Source organism: Poecile atricapillus, chromosome Z, assembly GCF_030490865.1.
Source record: "Poecile atricapillus isolate bPoeAtr1 chromosome Z, bPoeAtr1.hap1, whole genome shotgun sequence".
Lineage (NCBI taxonomy): Eukaryota > Metazoa > Chordata > Aves > Passeriformes > Paridae > Poecile > Poecile atricapillus.
The window spans coordinates 62,902,345-62,922,774 of NC_081289.1; the positions used below are offsets into that span (position 1 = coordinate 62,902,345).

The 20,430-nt window shown below is 38.3% G+C and overlaps 1 protein-coding gene across 2 annotated transcripts; it reads left to right on the forward strand.

Annotated features, from left to right (window-relative positions):
- Positions 1-268: 268 nt before the first annotated feature.
- Positions 269-20,216, forward strand: LOC131592651 (polyglutamylase complex subunit TTLL1). 2 transcript variants are annotated; one of them, XR_009280687.1, is made up of 11 exons: positions 269-356; positions 3,707-3,839; positions 5,029-5,237; positions 6,458-6,638; positions 7,725-7,859; positions 8,019-8,127; positions 11,881-12,024; positions 13,725-13,811; positions 14,912-15,075; positions 16,575-17,116; positions 17,777-20,216. XR_009280687.1 is itself a non-coding variant. In XM_058864309.1 (10 exons), the coding sequence occupies exons 2-10, from the start codon at positions 3,727-3,729 to the stop codon at positions 16,702-16,704; spliced, it is 1,272 nt and encodes a 423-aa protein (XP_058720292.1). In that variant the 5' UTR covers positions 269-356; positions 3,707-3,726; the 3' UTR covers positions 16,705-20,216. The 2 variants fall into 2 exon arrangements, 1 of the variants encoding a protein (XP_058720292.1); XM_058864309.1 differs by having other exon boundaries at positions 16,575-20,216.
- Positions 20,217-20,430: the final 214 nt, after the last annotated feature.

Genomic DNA, 20,430 nt, shown 5'->3' on the forward strand with positions numbered 1-20,430 from the left:
TTCACAAACCCTTATTTACTCATGGCCTGATGTTTGTTAGGGACTTGTTCCTAGACGGTGGGGCAGGCCCAGGCCGCGGAGGCTTGAGACCAAAACGTCCCCAAACAGCAGGGGGTGAGGCTGAGGTGGCTGGGCGGGGTTCCGGGCTTTCCCGTCGGGGCTGCCGCACATTCCTATCCCTCGGCGAAATATAAGCCCTAGCCTCACCACTCTCCACCCCGGCCCGCATATAACATGGCCGGCGGCGGCCCCAGCAGCCCCGCCCCCGGGCGGCGGCCGGAACGGGCGGGGCGATGCCGGCGTCCGGCGGGGACGGCTGGGTCTGAGGGGAGCAGCGGCCGCGCTCCCGCCGGCAGGTGAGTGCGGGGTGTGGGGCGGGTTGTGGGTGTCCATCCCCTCCCCTCCTCAGCATGCCCTCTACACGCCCACAGCCCCTCCACACACATCCCCAGTCCCATCCCCTTTTTCCACAGCCCCATACGTGTCCCACATACACCCACTCATACACTCCCCACACACATACACTCCCCACACACATACACTCCCCACACACATACACTCCCCACACACATACACTCCCCACACACATACACTCCCCACACACATACACTCCCCACACACATACACTCCCCACACACATACACTCCCCACACACATACACTCCCCACACACATACACTCCCCACACACATACACTCCCCACACACATACACTCCCCACACACATACACTCCCCACACACATACACTCCCCACACACATACACTCCCCACACACATACACTCCCCACACACATACACTCCCCACACACATACACTCCCCACACACATACACTCCCCACACACATACACTCCCCACACACATACACTCCTCACACACATACACACATACCCGCTCCTTCCCCACACATACAGCCCGCAAATGCACACAGACACACCACACCACACATCACACATACATACACACTCCTCCATTACACCAAACACCCCCCACGCCCACGCACACGCAGCCATGTGTCTCTTTCAGTCTTGCGCTCCTTCTTCTCCCTAACACTAAAGGAATCTCGCAGCAGGCCCTGCTGACCTCCTCTAATTGCACAGCCAAACTGGATTTTCAAGTAGTAAACTTAATAATGAAGTTACATTTTGTGCTGTTAGAAGGAAATAGAGGTTGCTGGGTCGGGTGCCAGAGGCACAGCTTCACCCGTATTTTGTGGTGAGAAAACTCTGCAATCAGCTGCACTGGCTTTTGATAGTGGCAGTAATGCCAACCAGGCTGCTTTTGGATCTCGGTTCAGTTTGTACCAGGGCAGGAGGTCTCACCTGGGTGTTAGGCTGTTGCCAAGCTTCCTTGCTGCCCGTGGGAGCAGTCTGGGAAGGAAAGGCAGTGTTTTGGAGAAGTGGCAGGCCTGCTGTGCCTCTGTCACATACCTACTATCTCTTGAGTAAGAGTTCTGGTGTTTTGTGAAGGATTTGACTTACTACAAATATACAGGCTATGTTATGCAGCTGTGTTATGTAGCTCTTCTTTGAGGTTTTGTGAAGCTAAGGATCTCAGCTGACCAGAAGTTTGAATGTGTAGCTATCTTGTGCAATCTCATAGTGTTATCTAGAAATACCTATTTGCAGATTAGAGGATTCTTCTAGAAAATTACATTGTATTAAAATGATATTATTTTTTGTGCATTCTGGCAATCCATTTGTACAAAATAGGAAGATTTTGTTTACAGGCCACTTAAACATCATCTGAGATTGATCAAACTCTGCAGAAACCAAGGAGGAATTTTCAGTCTGCTCTTGTATTACTGTCCTTTCGGTCCTGTAGCAGGAGGGGTCTGTGAGGCACTAAGTTCCCAAAACAGGAAAAGAATTGCACTTTTGTAATTTTTCTTTTGATTTCTGGTAGAACCTGTCTCCAGTGTTCAGTTCTGGCTTAATTTTAGTTCACCTTCCTGTGTATGAGTTGATCAAGGAGTAAGAGAAACGGGTATAATGTTAGGTTTGAATTTTGGTGAATCTCATGGGGTAGCTTGGAGATATGAAGAACATTGGTTTAAAGCCTTTTGAAAAGTTTACATTGTGGTTGCTTAATACCATTGTAGCCTTTAGTGCATTTCCTTTTGAAGGGACAATTGTATTGCAAGCAGACTAATCCCTGAACTTTCAAAACTACAGCAAGGTGGTGTGTGGTATTAGTGAGTCACTGATAGTGAGTCATACAAACTTCAATACAAATAAATTAATTGTTTCATTTAATTTTGTTCTGCTAATATCTGGAAGGCCCAGAGAAAGACTATGTCCTTGTAGAACTAGGGGTTATATAAAAGCAGACACAAGAAGACAGACCCTGAGTCTTTGTATGCTCTTTTCTATTGAAGCTTGATGTCAAATTGCTTTACCAACATGAGTAAAAGAATGTGTGTCTTAAACTTTCTAAAATTGAAGTTTATTAGCAAACATTTTGGCCTTTTAGGATTTAACAGGATAAATAGTCTGTGTGGGATTATATGGGTTATACCTCCCAGAAAGAAACTGTAGGGGCCTGAGCTTAGAGGCAAATGTACATCTTCACATCTAGTCCTGGAAAATGAAGACCCCCCTCGAATTCCAGTCCAACATGTCACTTTCAGAAATTGTATTAACATTAAATTGAATTAACATTATTAATTACATTACTATGTTTAGCAAAGGTAATTACTTTTCAATGGAAAATTGTATGTAGAAGGGGCAGTAGATGGTGTTGCTTGTGGGTGTGTGATAACCCAGCTCTCTCCCACTCCTTTGCATGGTGAGTTTTGTTCTTGGGAAAATAATGTAAATAATAATAACAAATATAGGGAAAATAATAAAAATATAGGGACAACCACTCGCTACCCCCACCCCCATTAGGTCAGTGAGGTAGTGGGATGGAATACCCAGAGAAGCTGTGCTGTCTGTATCTTTGGGGCTTTTCAAAAAGTGGGTAAAGCTCTGAGCAAGCTGTCCAGACCTGCACTGAGCAGGAGGCTGGACCAGGGGACTTGCTGAGGTCCCTTCCTGCCAGAATGGTCAAGTGAGCCTAACAAAAGGCTGACCTGGGCAAGTGAGAGATCTAATGTAGAAAGTGACATCTGGTGTCAGGAGCTGAAGTGCAGTTTGTAATCACTCTTCTAACAACCCAATGTTTGAGGAAATCCTCCTGTGAGGGTTTAATGATATCAGTTGAACTTACTTCTGCTTACTAAAGTCAGTAACTTTAGTTCCCTCCCCTGAGGTACTGCAAATCTTGATTGTTCATAGAGAGTGTAAGGGATTTCTCTTGGAATCATGGGGTTTTATTCTACAGACAGCATGTGATCCAGATGAACTTTCCTGCTTCAAAACAAAGCAAAAATACATGTTCATAAGTCAGAAGCAATGTCTGTGCTCCACTCTTGGTTCTTTAAACATTGCCAGTGTAGAATAGGGGGTTCTGTCAGTAGTATTTAAGGGAAGACAGATGTTGTGTGCCTATTTATAAAAGGTGGTGGGTGTGAATAGTCCCTGTAACCGATATCCTGGTGTGCAGTTGTCCAGCTGAGAAATGCATCAGTCAGAGCCTAGATGTTATTTTTCTTGGGTTTTAAACTAATAAACATATGTGAAAGTGTTGTCGAGGTGCCACTTTTCTTCTGCTATTACTTCCCTGTATCCTCCCCTATTTCCAACTTTAAACTTTTCTGTACGAACAGGTTGATTCCGCTTTAGGATAATGGCAGGAAAAGTAAAGTGGGTAACTGACATAGAAAAATCTGTTCTAATAAACAACTTTGAAAAAAGAGGATGGATTCAGGTGGCAGAAAATGAAGACTGGAATTTTTATTGGTAAGTATGCTACAATTACCAATTTCTTTTATCAATGTTATGGAGGCTTGCCCTGTTACCAGAGTCCAGACTTCTGTAATAAACTGTACTTTCCTTCTCTTAGTGATAAAGATTTATATTCGGGCTAATTATTCAACATTTCAATACTGAGAGTGAATGTGAAATTAGGTAAGATTGTGGTAAAAGGAGGAGAGTAAATAAACTTCCCATTTGGTGTTTGTCTAATATAAGACCATGAAATGCTGTCCTCGAATGTAGTAATCTATTAACTGGCAGAAACGGTACTCTTTAAATAAACCAAACAATTTATGAGATTTCTTTCAAATACATCAGGACGGCAGTTTGTGCTGCCAAATGTACCCTTTGTGAACCACTTACTTAAATGGACAGGAATGTAATAAATTGCTCATGCTTTTGGGATGCAGTTGGGAGTGTGGGGAAACACTCATGGAAATTGCTGGGTGAGTGGTTGTATTGTTTTGGGTTAGTTTTCTTCATTTCTTCCTAAAATGATAATATAGCAGATTGGTAGCATTCAGGAAATATTATTAAATTTTCACATTGAGACATCTAATATAGGAAACTCTTTACATCTATGTCCCTGCTCTTATCTTCTGTGAAAAATGTAGTTGATAACTGATTTGATTACTCTGTCACTGCAGCACTTTCATCTGGTATATAACATCACAGGTGTTTTTATCAAGATCTCTTAGCCAGTTTTCAAGTCATATGTTTGAATTCCTTTGTAATCCAAGTAGCAAGGCAGTCAGTAAGAGTTTGGATTTGTGGCTTTTTTGAAGAGGAAAGGTGAGTTTCAAGAATGTGAATTAACAGTTTTACAGTGAGGATTCTGTAGCATTTGGGTGCACATCAGTCATTTTTAGGCCCTGCTGGGGATTGATCTGACCATCAACAAGCCAGAGTCTAGCAGGACCCATTTTATCTTTCTGTCCTCACTTCCTGCACCCATTTCAGTAATGATAGAGGGACGGATCACACCTTCAGCAGGATTTCATGTGCTCTGTTAATAGAACTTCAGGACATGTTGGATTGTCACTGCAGCAAAATATTCAATATAAAGAGAAATGAGAGAGAGAAAAGATGAGGAAATTTGAGTGAAAATATCTCTAATTTGTCATCCAGAACTGTGTTTCTTGAGAGAAATAATTTGGTATGGCTTTGGTTTCAGGATGAGCGTCCAAACAATCAGAAATGTGTTCAGTGTGGAAACTGGTTACCGCCTCTCTGATGACCAAATTGTCAATCATTTCCCAAACCACTATGAACTGACCAGAAAAGATTTGATGGTAAAGAACATCAAGAGATACAGAAAAGAACTTGAGAAAGAAGGAAGTCCTCTTGCAGAAAAGGATGAAAATGGGAAATATATTTATTTGGGTATGTTGTTCTTATTATCAGCTTACAGCTTGTCTTACGGAGTCAATAACTGGAATCAAATCAGCTTTTTTGTGCGTGAAGCACTGAACCTCTGGAGTGTTATGACATTAAAGTGGCTACCTTGAAGTGCTCTGTTAATCTTTTGGGTTTGATTCATTTGGAGTTTCTCAAAAATTATTTTGGAGAGGGAAAATCGTGGGTTTAAGATATTTTGCAATTAGGTTGGTGGTGAAACCAAAAGGCTCTGCTACTTCATATGAAAGAGGGTTGCAGTTTAATTCAAAAGTGAAAAAACATTATGTGAAAATGCTACACTGGAGCAAAACCTAAAACTTCTTGCAGAAAGGCTCTAGGCAGAACTGAATAAACAAACACTTCACAGGGGAAATTTGGGAGAAATTGAGGAACTAATAATGACTGCTAGAAAATAAAGTAAAAAGCAAACTAGACAAATTGAAAATACCCAAAAAACCCAAACCCCAAAATTAAACCAAGAGTAGATCGCGAATGAAGAAAGCAGAGTTGGTTTGATGATCAGAAAGCATTGAAGTAAAACAGAGTGGGATATGTGGAGTTGAATTACATCTTGGATAAGTGAAATGAAAACACTTCATCTGTGTAAGAAGGCAATTCTTTAAGGATGGAAGTGAAGATATTTTAATAGTAACAAGTGAAAAATGTTTTTTTTCGGTTTCAGTAATCATGGTAAAACTGAGTGTGGGAGCAAAGAAGAATAATAGGAGTTCAGAATAAGATATAATAAATAAGAATAATGGGAATCACATGGAAATAAAAATTACACTGCCTAAGGGGATTTTTGCCTGCACAGAGCATGATAAAGAATGGTCAAAGTTGATATAGCAAATTGAGACATTTTAATTGTTTAGTTGGCATGGTATCTAATACTCTAATTGTACAGCATATCAATGGAAGAAGAAAATCTAACTGAATTAATAAATAACATGATAATTGTAATGATATATATGATAATAATAAACATGAATTACAATCTATGAAGTTAGCATTGTGCAACATTTTGCAATTATTTTAGTAAAAACTAGGATGTAAATAAGATAAAAAGCAACGTGGGTCTTAATGAAGGTGGATCATGCCAGACTGGAATACTGAAAATACAGAACTTTTCTTTTTCAGTCTTTGTGTCAAGAGCCTTTTCAGATAGTCTCTTTAATTGTGCACTGTTTTTTCCCCTCTTAATTCAGATTTTGTTCCTGTGACTTTTATGCTTCCTGCTGATTATAATCTCTTTGTTGAAGAATTCAGAAAGAATCCTTCCAGCACATGGATTATGAAACCTTGTGGCAAAGCTCAAGGAAAGGGAATATTTCTAATCAATAAACTCTCCCAAATTAAAAAATGGTCTCGAGACAGCAAAACATCTTCGTAAGTTCTTAAAACCTAACTTTTTATTGTACTTTCTGTAATTAGGCGAACTATATCAACATGCTGATGGTCTTATGCATGGGAAAAATATTCCATTATTATTATTGCTTTGTAATTTTATAGTTAGGTTTGCCTTTAATCTCAGTTGTTACCTGGCTTCCTCCTTCAACAGGTTATAATACAACTTGTTTTGGTATGAGGAGGTAGACAGAACTGTTCAATTAATATTCTTTATAAAATTGCCTTCGGTGTTGTTGGGGAAAAACTTGCTCAGAAGGAAATTGTTCTGCTTCACAGTATTAAATAACAGGAAGCAGGAGGAAAATCTTCCCTTCAGCAATTTCAATAATTGTTTAATATATATTAAATCACTTTTTAAACTAGTACAAAGGAAGACTGCATTTCTATGTAATAAGTGTATTTTCCTTTTGGAACACAAAATCATATACATCTTGATGAAATCCTTACAAATAGATGAAATAGGTTAGCAATTTTATGTTTTTCTTTGACTAGGAGTTTTGATCACAAAATTAATGTTTTTTCCTCTGATCAAGTGACTGATTGAATATCATTTGAGTATTTTTCCCCTCATTTGAATTTGGAATCTGGAGAATGTCACAATCTGAAAGTTATATTAACTTTTCACAGTGGTTTGCAATTGCACACCAAGGAGATAGGCAAATATTCCAGTAGTATAAGACCCTGAATAATGAAGGTACTGCACTACATTCTTTTTGCTTGTCTGGACCTTGCCAAGCTCTAAAGTCTCTTCAAGGGAAAAAGGCTGGCTTGTTGGCTACATTCTGAATAGCTTGATCAGTTGCTGTGTGAGTTTAAATGGGTAATTGATCTTGGTCATCTGTACAGTATTTTCAGCTTTTTTATGGTATATAAGTATAATTTTTTTTTGTATATAAGACCTGATACCAAATATTATTAACCACCACAACTTTATACATTGTCTTAGCAAAATATGCAAGATTTCAGTTGACTCAAAATTTACAGAACACTTCTAAAGAAGTGGAAGACTTCAGGGGTTGTATTGTTGCAAATATCATATTGTGAGGCATGGTTTGCATTTTTCAGGTTTGTGTCTCAGTCGTCCAAAGAAGCCTATGTGATTTCACTCTACATCAACAATCCCTTACTAATTGGTGGAAAGAAATTTGATCTTCGTCTCTATGTTTTGGTCTCTACCTATCGTCCACTGAGATGTTATATGTAAGGTTGCATGTCTTTGTGTTTTGTTTAGACATAATGTCCAGTATAGTCAAAATAATGTTGGACAAAGACACATAACCTGCAAAGGGTATCCTAGGATGCTCACTTCCTTGTTTCTTACAGGGATTTAACACAGTTTAATGACTTTTTGCATTTAAGGTATAAGCTTGGATTTTGCCGGTTTTGCACAGTGAAATACACACCAAGTACAAGTGAACTGGATAACATGTTTGTACATCTTACAAATGTTGCCATTCAGAAACATGGGGTAAGTGTGCTGATTGCTTAGATATTCTTTTGCAGCAAGACTGATTTTCTTAAATTGTCCCAAAAACTTGGAATCAAAGGTTTTTATCATGTTCTTCATCATCTTGCAATTAAAATACTTTACCTTGCACTCACAAATCAACTAAAATATAGAAATTTTAGAAAACCACAAATCAAAAGTCAAGATAATGAGTTGAAGGTCTAATAGAGTGTGACATTTTCAGTATTGACTCACAGTAGTTGAGAGCAGGGGTCACCTTTCATTGAAAAGCCAGTTTGCTTACGTATGAATTGAACAGTGAAATTAATGAGCTTGGATCATGTGGATGTATACTTTATAATAGTGGCTTAATATCTCCTTCCTCATTTCCCCTTCCCTTTCTCTCTGGCATGCAGTTAATTCAATTTTTTATTTCCAGCACTTATTCATCACAGAACTTTCCAGCTTCTTCCAATGTTCCCCCAACCCCCTACCCCTGCCTTCCTTCTGTGGGAAACAAAGTGAATGTGCAGTTGCAAACTTGAGATAAATGAGTGCTGCCTGGCCATCTGGTGGCTTCCTCTTGCATGCACAAAGCTGGACCTCTGCCCGCAGAACACTTCTGTCCTGTAATTTGCCATTGATATTCATGTGGAAACATGAGAGCTTTGACAGCCCTTACTTATGTCAAAATAGACTGAAATTCAGCAGTGGGGAGGGAAGGTTAGTGGGCCAGGGGTGACACAGATGGGTATGGTGTCACTTCCTAAGCCTTGTTCCTTCAGGGAATGACTTGATAATGATTGTCCCTTTGGTGTTTTTAGCGGATGTCTGTGATTTACAAACCATGCCTCCAGTACAATCATTAAAACTCTATTGCTGCACTTCCTGATGTCAGAAGCTTTATTTTAGTGGTACGGAAAATAATACGTATGGACACACACGCATGCTCTGATTATATTAATGTAGCTAAACACATGCACTCATACACAAGATATATGCAATATATCTTAAACTGAAACCTTGCTTAATGTGCCTTCTCTGCTACTGTTCCATAAGATGTGCAGTATAGCAGAACTGTTTTTGTCTGGATATTGCTGTAACAACAAATCTGAATGATAATGTTAGTACTTCTAAACCAGGGAAAGTGGTCAAATATGCCATTTTTCAGTACTACAAACATTTTATTGCTCAGGTGCAGATTTGTAAAGTGCTTCAAACATTTTGGTTTGACAGGGCACACTGAGAATTACTTATTGTGAAAGCAGGTCCCATATAACTTAGAGAAAAAATCCTGGTGCTGTTGAGCAGTGAAAATATGAAGCACATGGTACATTGCCTGCCTTGTTTTTATTCACCCTTCCATCTTCTCTACCAGTTAAAGAATGGCCTTCCAGATTTTTCCCAAATAAGAGAAGTGACTATGGTGGTGAGGTTGTTTAGGGTAAAGGACCACAGGAATGAATATAGAAGTAGCAGCCTAAGAATGCAGGATTATTACTGGAATGTTTGAAAAACTTTTTGTAAATTGTAAAACACTGATACCTGTTCAGTTTTGCAGAAAGGCAGAAGAAAAGTTTAATGTAAAGCTATGCTGCCCATCCTATTTGTTCTGTTTTAAATGTGCCTGTAACTTTGGAGGCATTCAGACTGTAGAGTTCTAGTTTTCTAAAACTGTACCTAATTTGAGCTGTCCGTAATTTGTACAAATTATGATGAAGTGCTGGAAAATGCATATGTAATACAAACAAAACAACAATAATTCTTATACATAATTCTTTTTACTTTGTTTTCATGTCTTTAATTAAACAACTGTGACTGTGTAAAGCTCTACGTTGTTGCAATCTGTTGTTCCGAAGGGCAAAGAGGGCTGAAACTGATCTCTGTTCCCTTGCTGGAATCTGGTCTCAAGACATTGTTTCCATGGAGCAAATCCTGAGAACCATGTTTCAGGTCTTTATGTGTACTGTGCAGTTTTTCCAAATTTACTAATGCTGTAGGAAAAAGCCTAATAATAAGATAGATGCTTCTCTGACCTTGTCCTAGAGGACGACAGAATTTGTTCTTCTGAGAACCTTTTTCTGCTCTGTGCATTCGGTGTTTTGTAATTTAGAATCATTAATTCTCAGAAATGCTCTGAGGAGAACACTTTCTAAAGGGACAAAGCATTTGCCCTGAGAGTTCCTTGAGGGCTGAATGTATGCCTTTCCATCAGTATGAACAACCATCTCTTTGCTCTTATCTTTCTATTTAAAGAGAAATAATGCGGAGCCTTGATAGCCTCTGAAAAGACAGTATAAGGTAACCTACTGTTTCCCCTTGTTTAGTTTCAGTAACACTTAGTGAAGTTTTCTACTGAATTACTTGAAAATTTAAACTTTTGAAAACAATTCAGGTATAATTTCACTGTGTTCTTGAATGTAACTTATCAGTAGCACCATTAAGAAGATACCAGGGAACAGACAAGTTGCACTTGTTAAATAAATAAACACAGACAAACATTTTCAACATTTTACAACAGCTACCTTCAGTGAAATTCTGCTGTTGCTCATTAATTGTTTTTTCTTTATCCCCAGAGGAGCAAAACATTAAATTCTTTCCTTTCACACTTTAAAACTTCTATTTCCAAATCATAACTCATTCTTTACTATAAAACTGTCAAAGTATCTGTTGTTTTTTTCTCCTATGAAAGATTTATTACTTAATTTTCAATGTGTGATACAAGCATATTAGAGCTATAATAAAAGCAGTTGTTTATGCTGAGGGCAGTTCAAAGCTGAGGTCTTCATAAAGCTGGAAGAGCAATTAGCCAGGTTTGTTTTTAGATCAGTGCTTGTAAGTGTAAGGGGACGTTGTGTGGGGATGAAAGAAACCTGCTGAACTATATGTGTAAAAAGCACAGGCTCACAGTGAGAGACTTCTCCAGGGTCAGGCTGTTCAGGTATAAGCAGTTTATTATTTAGGTAGAGGGTGGAAGAGATCCATTTATGCTGCCAGCCACAGCATAAACATGGTCAGAGAGGGAGAGAGAGAGAGTGGAGAGAGGAGTCGGGGAGCATGAGGGCTGAAGGTAATTAAGAGGGTAGAGAGATAGGGGCAAGGTGGGGTAAGAGAGGAGAGTGAGAGCGGAAGTTAAGAGAGGGGAAGAGAGCAAGTTAAGAGCAGAGGAAGTTGAGAGAGGAGCGGGTAAGAGCAGAGAAGTTAAGAGAATAAATTAAGAGAAGACCTTAAGAGAGAGTAAGAGACAAGCAAGTAAGAGAGTAGGAGCAGGTAAGAGGTGGAAATAAGAGCAGTAAGAGAAGGTAAGAAGTTAAGAAGAGCAAAGTTCTTGTTACAATACATAATATCTTTTTCTGTAGTGAATATTCTAATTCCTAGTGACCAACCAGTATGCAACACACATTCTATATAATTTACATATAGCCTATAAGAACTACTACATTGCCATACAATGTTACATTTTAAACTCTAAAAGCTACTTTTCAATATTTTCTCTTTCTGCTTCACCTTTGGATTCACTATCAGCAGAAGGGTATTGTTTTCATCAACAGGGATTCTCTTTCAGCTGGATAGGCTATTGTTCTTCGATTATATAGTAACTAGCACTCAATATCCTATAGCTCAAAGCTAGTTTTCAATTCTATTTGAATCCTAGGTTTCATATTTTCAGAATCTTTTGCTAAACAATCATATTCATAAGGTATCCCTATTTCATCTTCCCCAACACTGAACAACTTCAAAATCTTACACTGAGTGAACTCCTTAACTCTTCAGGATGATTACAACCATATCCATGGAGGCAAGTGGACAGTGAGTAACTTACGCCTGTATCTGGAGAGCACCCGTGGAAAGGAAGTCACCAACAAATTGTTTGATGAAATCCACTGGATAATTGTGCAGTCCCTGAAGGCTGTTGCGGTGAGTGCTGTTCCTGGAGTGCTGCCAGCGATAGCATTCCAGATGCAGGCTTCCCATAACCATGGAAGTGAGCTTGCCATTCAAATCCCTTCATCTATTTTCTGCTCCTTGAATGATGGTGTTGATGCTGATTTCTGCAGCTCTCTTATCTCTTGATTTCTTGATATCTCTTGAGGGAACTGAATCTTGGGTGGGTGAGGGGGTTGAGCTGTGTGTGGATATTTGAAGGAGTGAATCTCTTTCCTTGAGGGATTTGTGAACGATTGAATATGCCTTGATACTGCCTTTGTGAATAGTATTAAGTTCTGCCAAAATGTGTGATGTCATTCCAGCAATAACAAATGTGTCAAAGAAAAGAAGATCTCTGGAGGACAATTTATCAAAGGAAACCTAAGGCTATTATGATGAACATCATAGTTACATAATGTAATTTCACCACTTCTATACCCAAGGAACAGAGTTACCATGAAAAAAAACCAGCAACCAGTTCTCTGCTTGAGTGACTTTCTAGTGTTTGGGTAGTATTCTATGATCACATTACAGGGCAGGTATCACTTTGGGAGTCAGCTGGCGTAACTGAGGAGCTCACTGTAGACAAGGACTCTCCTGGTCCTAAGTACATTGTCTTGTCATCTCTTTTGGGCTTGTGCTGGCACTGTTTAGAGCTGAATCAGCTCACTTGAGCACTGACAATTACTACCTTGCTTTATTGACGGCTTGGTGTTCTGCCAGGGGAATGAGCTGAGTCACGGAAGGAGCAGATGAAGACCAGAATCAGCATGAAAAACAGGGACAAGGTCGTGCAGCTAGGATCAGTGGGAGCTGGGGAAGCATGGCTTAACCTGGCTTCTGCTGTGCAATCATTTCTGAAGGTGCTTGGGAGAAGAAAAGGGATATAATCAAATGTTAGCAGAACCTTAGAAGAGGAAAAGTGATGAAAATGATGGAGCATGAAATCTGCTGTTCCTCTGTCCTTCTTACAATGGCACATGTAATTAGATTCTTGTTCCTCCTTCCCCCTTGCAGTCCATGAAGAAATGAAAAACTTCATTATTAGTCACGGGGAAAACATCTCAGAAACCTTCATAAAGTATTATACCATGCATACTGCAAATGTTTAGCAGTTGCTGGAAAGCTCCTGGTTCTCTGGGGGATGTGCATCTAAGCACAACTTGATTCTTGGTCTCTCTTGGCTTTGGGGTTGTAGTTTCCTTGTACTTTCCTCTAAAATGTATTTTGTAATTGTTTGACCTAAAATTTCTGCATAGTTACAGCAGCAGAATAAAAGAAAGATCTTTGAATTGCTTTTCTAAAGTTTAAAGAATTCACAATTATATGAAGCTGTAAGTTTTCAAACTTTGTTTTCTCCTGATGCACGCAGGCTTTAAGTATACTTATTACTTTAGCAAAGCATAAAAAGACTTATTTTCACTCTGGAATCATAATGAGAAGTTAACTTAATACTTGGCATCAATGCAATCATTAGTACATAATTATTTACACACAGCCTCAAAATAAGACACAGTGCTAGTGCTAGAACCTACTAGTTAGCAACCTTATATTTGAATTACAGCACTGAAAAGTGTTGTAAAAGATTCATAATGTCATCACATGTGATTGGTAGCAAAGAAAGTGTGTAATTGAGTTACTTACTGAAGAGTAGATTTTAATACATATTACTGTCTTTTCTTTTTCCCCAGCCTGTGATGAATAATGATAAACACTGCTTTGAGTGTTACGGATATGACATTATCATTGATGACAAGCTTAAGCCCTGGCTAATTGAGGTAAGTTTTTATAAAATACAGGAAAAAACTTCCTTCTAATTTCACAAACAAAGCTAAGTAGATTTCAATGTAGTCCTTCCTCTTTTTAAATAATATTTTTTGTTTATCAGGTAAGTGGATTAAGAAAAACATTAGAAAGTGAGATAAGTCATGTGATGACCAAGCTAGCACATGCTTTTCTTTCCCATTTTTTGGTGTTTCAATTTGTTTGTGGCTTTCTGTTTTGGTTTCTAAATACAGTGCATCCATAAAACTGCACTTCAGAGGCAGTGAATGTTAGCAGCCCTGTTAAATACTGGATCAGTACCTGGAAAGTGGGCATTGACTTGATGGAGCCTAACATCAAATTTAATTTTTAAATGCTGTCATGCCATTAATGTTAGAGGTTGAGAGGAAACAAAAGGGACATACAAAGGCAATCTAGGATATTTGGAAAGCTTTTTTATTTTTTACATTATTTTCTCTTTGGTGTATTAACTTTAGATCTGTATGTTCGATATAAGTTTTATCCATCCTTCTTCCTTCTCAATCTAAATCTAAATTTAATAAAAAATAAGTTACCTATTTATTGTTCTGATACTACTTCTCCAAAATAAGTGTGGAAGATATGTTAAATGGTTTAATTTAAACAAGATAGAATAGAGAGCCCCCTCCAGCTCTTATATTGTTATATAACAATATAACAGGAGAACTCAGATAATAACTTAGAGAAAAGTTGTTTACCCAGAAGAGAGCCACAGATTTCTGTGTGTAGCAGCTGTTCATGTAAAGTGGGAAAATTTTAAACACTCAAATGTATGGGGTTTGTAACCAGGTAAACAGAAAATTAAACAAAAATTTTGTCTTGTCTGATTCACTCTGGTAAATCTCATTTTAATAGAAATCTTCAGGCTGACATGGGAGACACTTAACAGGGCGGTACTTTCCTGTCTAAGTAAAAAGAAAAATGCCCAGTGGGGAATTCCTTCCAGTGCCTGAGGAACTGAAAGATGTGCTTTGGGCCACCAAGGCTCAATTTCCCTTACAGGACACACAGACATCACACATGCTGTTTGGAGAACACTTTAAAAACTGACTGGATTTTTTTTTTCCTTTTGTAGGTTAATGCTTCCCCTTCTCTTACTTCCAGCACTGCTAATGATCGCATCTTGAAGTATAATCTTATTAATGACACGCTTAACATTGCTGTGCCTAATGGGGAAATTCCTGACTGCAAATGGAATAAATCTCCACCAAAAGAGGTTCTAGGCAATTATGAAGTCTTGTAAGTTTTGTCAGTGTTTCATCTAAAGGCCATTGTTCTTCTGTCACTGCACTTTTTTTTGATGTGTAATGTAGACCAAAAAGATACGATGAACTTCATTCTCATATGAAAAATGGGCACAAAGTTCCACTTCAGTTCTTTGGAGCTGGAGGTGGGAGCACATTAAAGCAAAGTTCCCTTGCCTCATGTCCAGAGAGAATGTTGTCTTATAAGCCCCTACATGCACCTTCTGAGCTTCCAGCAGCTAGAACTGAGGGACAGAAGCAAAGAGAATGTCTTCTACATGTGCAGAACTTTAATTGAATGGAGGCTAATATATACATGGTACTTAAACAGTTAAAATAGTTGGTTCTGCTTTAAAAGTTATTCCATGCAAATTTTCTCTCAGTTCATAGAAATGATACCTCTTGAGTCGTGTAATTCTTAATGTAATAATGAATAATGAAATGGTCAGATATTTTTTTAATTCCTTGATCTGTATTATACAGAGAGAAATAAAGGAAACTGAGATTTTTATATAGGAGTGTCTGCAAAATTTATATAGGATTGATTGGTTTTATGCAGAAGAACACTGATATTTCAATACCATACTGCTGACACAGTTTCTCATATTTTTTGAGAAAATGTTTGGATAGGTTCTCTAGCACTAGTGGTGCAATTGCCCAGTATGTCAGGAATGCATTTATGTACATAGCTGATCCACTATGTTCATACTCAAATATTTTTTCTCTATAGTAGTAAAAGCAGTTAAATATAAGTGGTCTGAATTAGGAATTAAGATTTAATGAATGTTATATACATGGTAGCTATGAATACCTATAAAACAGTATAAGTATATATTATGATTTTCCTAAACATTTTTTAGTATTATCTTTTCTTAATTACAATTACCTATCTATAACCAAATTCTGCTTGGAATTTGCATAGCAGCTGAAATGTCAATTTATTCTAAGGTTATCTGAGGCTATAATGGATTTAGATATTTACAGAATCACTCATCACTGTGGTTGTGTTGCCAAATACATCAAATGTGTTTTGTTTGATCACATTCAGTTCACCTCATTCTTTCCCTTCTCTCTCTGTGATGTAACACTGGAGTTTTAATGCTGCAGCTAGCAATCCTCCCTTTGAAGCAATAACTCAGGAGTTATTTAAACTGGCAACTGAATGATGTTCTGCTTTACCACAGACCTGCAGAAGTACATGGGGAATTTCACAAGCATGAAATTTCAAAAACTCAGGAGTTTGGCTAAAGCTGCCAGATGACTTGTTTCTTTCAAACAGAGGCTAAGGATATTTAAGATGATCTGTATTGTAAAATTACAGATTCATAGAATCACAGTTGCATGTCTTGCTACACCTGCATGAAGCTGTGTGAACAGTTGGTATCAAACTCCGGTTCTAAATAGTAAACAGAATAGAAGTAGAAGTAGAATATACAGGACCCACTGCTGTTTGTGTAGCAGGACAAGGCACTGAAGGGATTTCCTTACCTCCAGATATGATGAAGAGATGGCGCAGAGCGATGGGACTGATCGTGACCTGCGAGGTCGTCCTGGACAGTCCACAGGGGTCAAAGGAAGCCGTGCAAGAGATTCAGGAAAGCCTGTCCTGACCACATGGAAGTGATGACAGAAAAAACAGCTGCACTCTTGGTAGGAAGACATCAAGAATAACTTGAAGTTTTGGAATAGATTCCTGTGTTTTGCTACGTTGCATGTAGAAAATATTAAAGACAAAAAAGCCTTTGAAAAGTGAAGCAAATACTCAAAACCCAGAAACTGTATTAGACATACACTGACCTGATAATTATTACAACAATTCATATAGAGTGTGTATATATATATACAATTATGTTTATACAATTTGTATAAACTAATTCTCAATAATGATCAAGAACTTTCATTATAAAGATGGCAACTCAAACTGTGCATTCTGAAAGAAATTCCTTGCTGTTCTGGATAGTATTTATTTCCTCTAGTAGCCTATCCCTTCCTGCCTGTAATAAATGAGCTGTGGATTCTATAAAAGGGTGATGGTGGTAAGTATTAATATTTTCACAGTGATGGTTCAGATTCTTGTAGTAAAAGAAGAGCAACTAGAAAAAAATAGCAGTATATGTACTTGAGGCTATTGCCAGTAAATGCAGCTATTGATTTATAACTAGTATTAACAAATTGAAAAGCAAGTCTTTATATGCAGAGGGTTGGGAGTTTTTAACTTCCTTTAAGTGTTCTGAGGTGCTAACTCTTTAAAGGTAGGAAGTTTTATGGACTGAGGGAGTATTTCAATGGTATATTAATGGACTGCTTCACTAGCCATTAATTTTTATTTTTAGATAGTGCATGTCTGCGGAAAACAGACAGAACAACCAGATACTGTGATAAATCTCACTGCTTGAAGCTGATGATAAATCTTGATTTGCACCAGAATGTCTCAGTGTATTTATGCATGTACATACGTCAAATACCTGCATATTTTTGTATATTTTATTTAACAAAAATATTGTTGCATATGGCAAGCTGGTAGCTATGATAAGAAAATTTGTGATGATTAGCTACCAAAACTAAGATGCAAAACTTAGCTACCAAAACTAAGGAGCAAAAGATAAAAATGGGTATTCAGTCTTCTAACAGTAAAGTGTATAAATAAATTAGTGGGGTCTGTGATTGGCTGTTTGTTCCACTTGACTTTCCATCAGATATTGGCAGACCACCTGCAACTGCACCACTTCACCTGCTTTGGAAGGTCTTCCTAGAAGAGGGCACCAAACAGTAGTCCCTGGGACAGTTGAACACAGTCTGGCAAGAGCAGCTTGTGTTGGGGAGGGAGGGAAGATGTGGGCTGGGTTGACCAATACCCTTACACAGAATCTGGGTTTATCCTTGCAGTAAAGAATGAAATGTGTAGGCTGAGTCACTCAGAGCATAATCTTCATTAATCTTGTATATTCCACTAAAATAAAATCTAACTGATTCTCTCTTCATCAGACTTGAATTTTCACACTGGCCAGTACAAAAGCATACTCTAGTTGACTCTTGAAATAAGTAAGACAAAGACAAGATGATCACTGCAGAATGGTAAAACTCACCTAAATTCCAGGTCTCATATTTTGGGATTGGGATTTTCTGTTTGGGTTTTTTGGTGTGGAGTTTATTGGTGGTGGTGGTGGAGGGTTGATTCAGTTTTTCACAGTTCCTAACTCTTGAGTCTTGCTTGTATATTTGAGCCTTGACAGGCAAGCTACTCTAAAGTAAAGGTGTAGTCAGATGTGTTAATCATCAGTAGTGTTGTTTTAATTGCATGGTATTTAGTGGGCAGATGTTTCTGGTTTTACCCCTAACTACCTGTTAGGGATAAAGTGAGAAATAATAACAGCCCTAGGGACTGTAGGCCTGTAGTATATAGTATTTTGTAGTATGATTTTATTTTTGGTAGACAGGTAACATAACACAGGTACTGTGATAGGAGGCAAATGAAGCTTTCTCTCACTGCTTGTGATTAATTTCTATAGTGGCTGGGACAGAGGATGTGTTGTTGTGGTATTCTTTTATTGTAACAGTGGCACTCCTTTTTGGGGAAGGCTTCACATGACAGTGAAACTAGGTCCGGGTTTTTAGGACTTACTGCTGTGGAAGGCTGTGGAGACTGAATCCAGGGGATACTTTTAGGTGTAATTTCACAATTACCCAGTACTGATAATAGCATGTAAATTATCTTGGTTTTCCAAACAAATTTCTTGGTGGTACTCTGTGTTGGTAGTGGTGTTATTGCAGGTAGGCAGTGAATTGAATCAGGGCCTCCAGAGCATAGACATTAACAACACAAAATACTAATGGCACTATCTGTGATATTACTAATACTGAATATTCTTATTTAATTGTTGAGGGGGTTTCTGCTGGCTTGGAAAGGGTCAGCTCATTTAAACTTGCATCCTCAGTATTCAGTATTTCGAAAGTCATTACTGGAAATCTTGCAGTTGCTTTCAAAGATTTCTGTCCCAGTGTATAGCAGAGACATTCAGTAAAATAAAGTATTTGTAAAGAAGCAATTTATATGGAAAATGTTTTTGCAGTAGACCTGTCAGTTTTAAACATTCAAATCCTTCTCTCTGGCCAAGTGGAGTATTGGGAAAGCATATTTCAAATCCTTGAGGATGAAACATCTTTGTGAAATATCTAGTAAATTATCAGTACTACCTCAAAATAAAAGCACTGAAACATTACTAACTAGGGGGAAAAAACCAAAAATAAAAACCTGACAGGAATTTTTGACTATGTAGTAAATAATCTCAGAACTAGAATTAAGATCTCAAATGTTGATACCACATATTAGTTATATCTCCAACCAATGTATTACTAGTAATTTATCTTGCTGACCCAAACATTGATTTAGTCATGCAATGTTCCCTTTAAAGAGCAAGAATTCAAGGACACTGCAAATGCAGTGACTCTTCCTGATCGCATTACATTTTCTTTTTGAAAACAATAGTCTAGTGATTATATACATCAGACTGCTTTCTCCTCATTCCTTTTCTTGACAGGCTTTTTGCAGACATTGAAGTTTGAAGCCTAATTATATTTTCACTTCCAACATATGAAAACCTATGTATGTAAAGGGAGTTTTAAGGAACAAAACTGAAATAACATGGAATTTCAATATACTAAGATTGGTTTTCTGATTATCAGTACTAAACTGTCCTGGTTTCAACTGGGATAGAGCTAATTTCTTCTCAGTAGCCGTTGCAGTGCTGTTTTGGGTTTGGAATAAGAATGGTGTTGATAACTCACTGATATTTTGGGTTTTTACTAAGTTGTATTTATCCTAAGTCCAGGACTATTTTTTTGTGTTGTCTCTTGTTCTGCCAGTGAGGAGGTACGCAGAAGGAGCACAGCTGGGACAGGTGACTGGAACTGGCCAGGATGTTCCACACCATGAAATGTCATGGCCAGTCTCTAAACTGGAGGTGTTGCTCAACAGGGCTGATTTGGGTTTGGGAAGAGGGGGTGTGCAGGTGGTGAGCAGTTGTATTGTGCATCACTTGTGATTTTTTTCCCTGTTATCATTATTATTACTACCACTACTAACCATTATTATTGCATTTTATTTTACTTCCAATTATTAAACAATTCTTATCTCAATGCACAAGTTCCAATTCAGTTCTTCTCCCCACTCCACCAGTGTGGGAAGGGGAAGGGGAAGAGAGGGAGCTAAGTGACTGAATGCATGGTGTTTCATCTCCAGCTGGGCTTAAAGCCACAACACAAGCCCCAGGGAATAAACTGTGAGCAGCAATTCTTCCTTTTCTATGCAGAACTTGAGGCCTTGTGTATGCAAGTGAAATGTTCTTGAGGA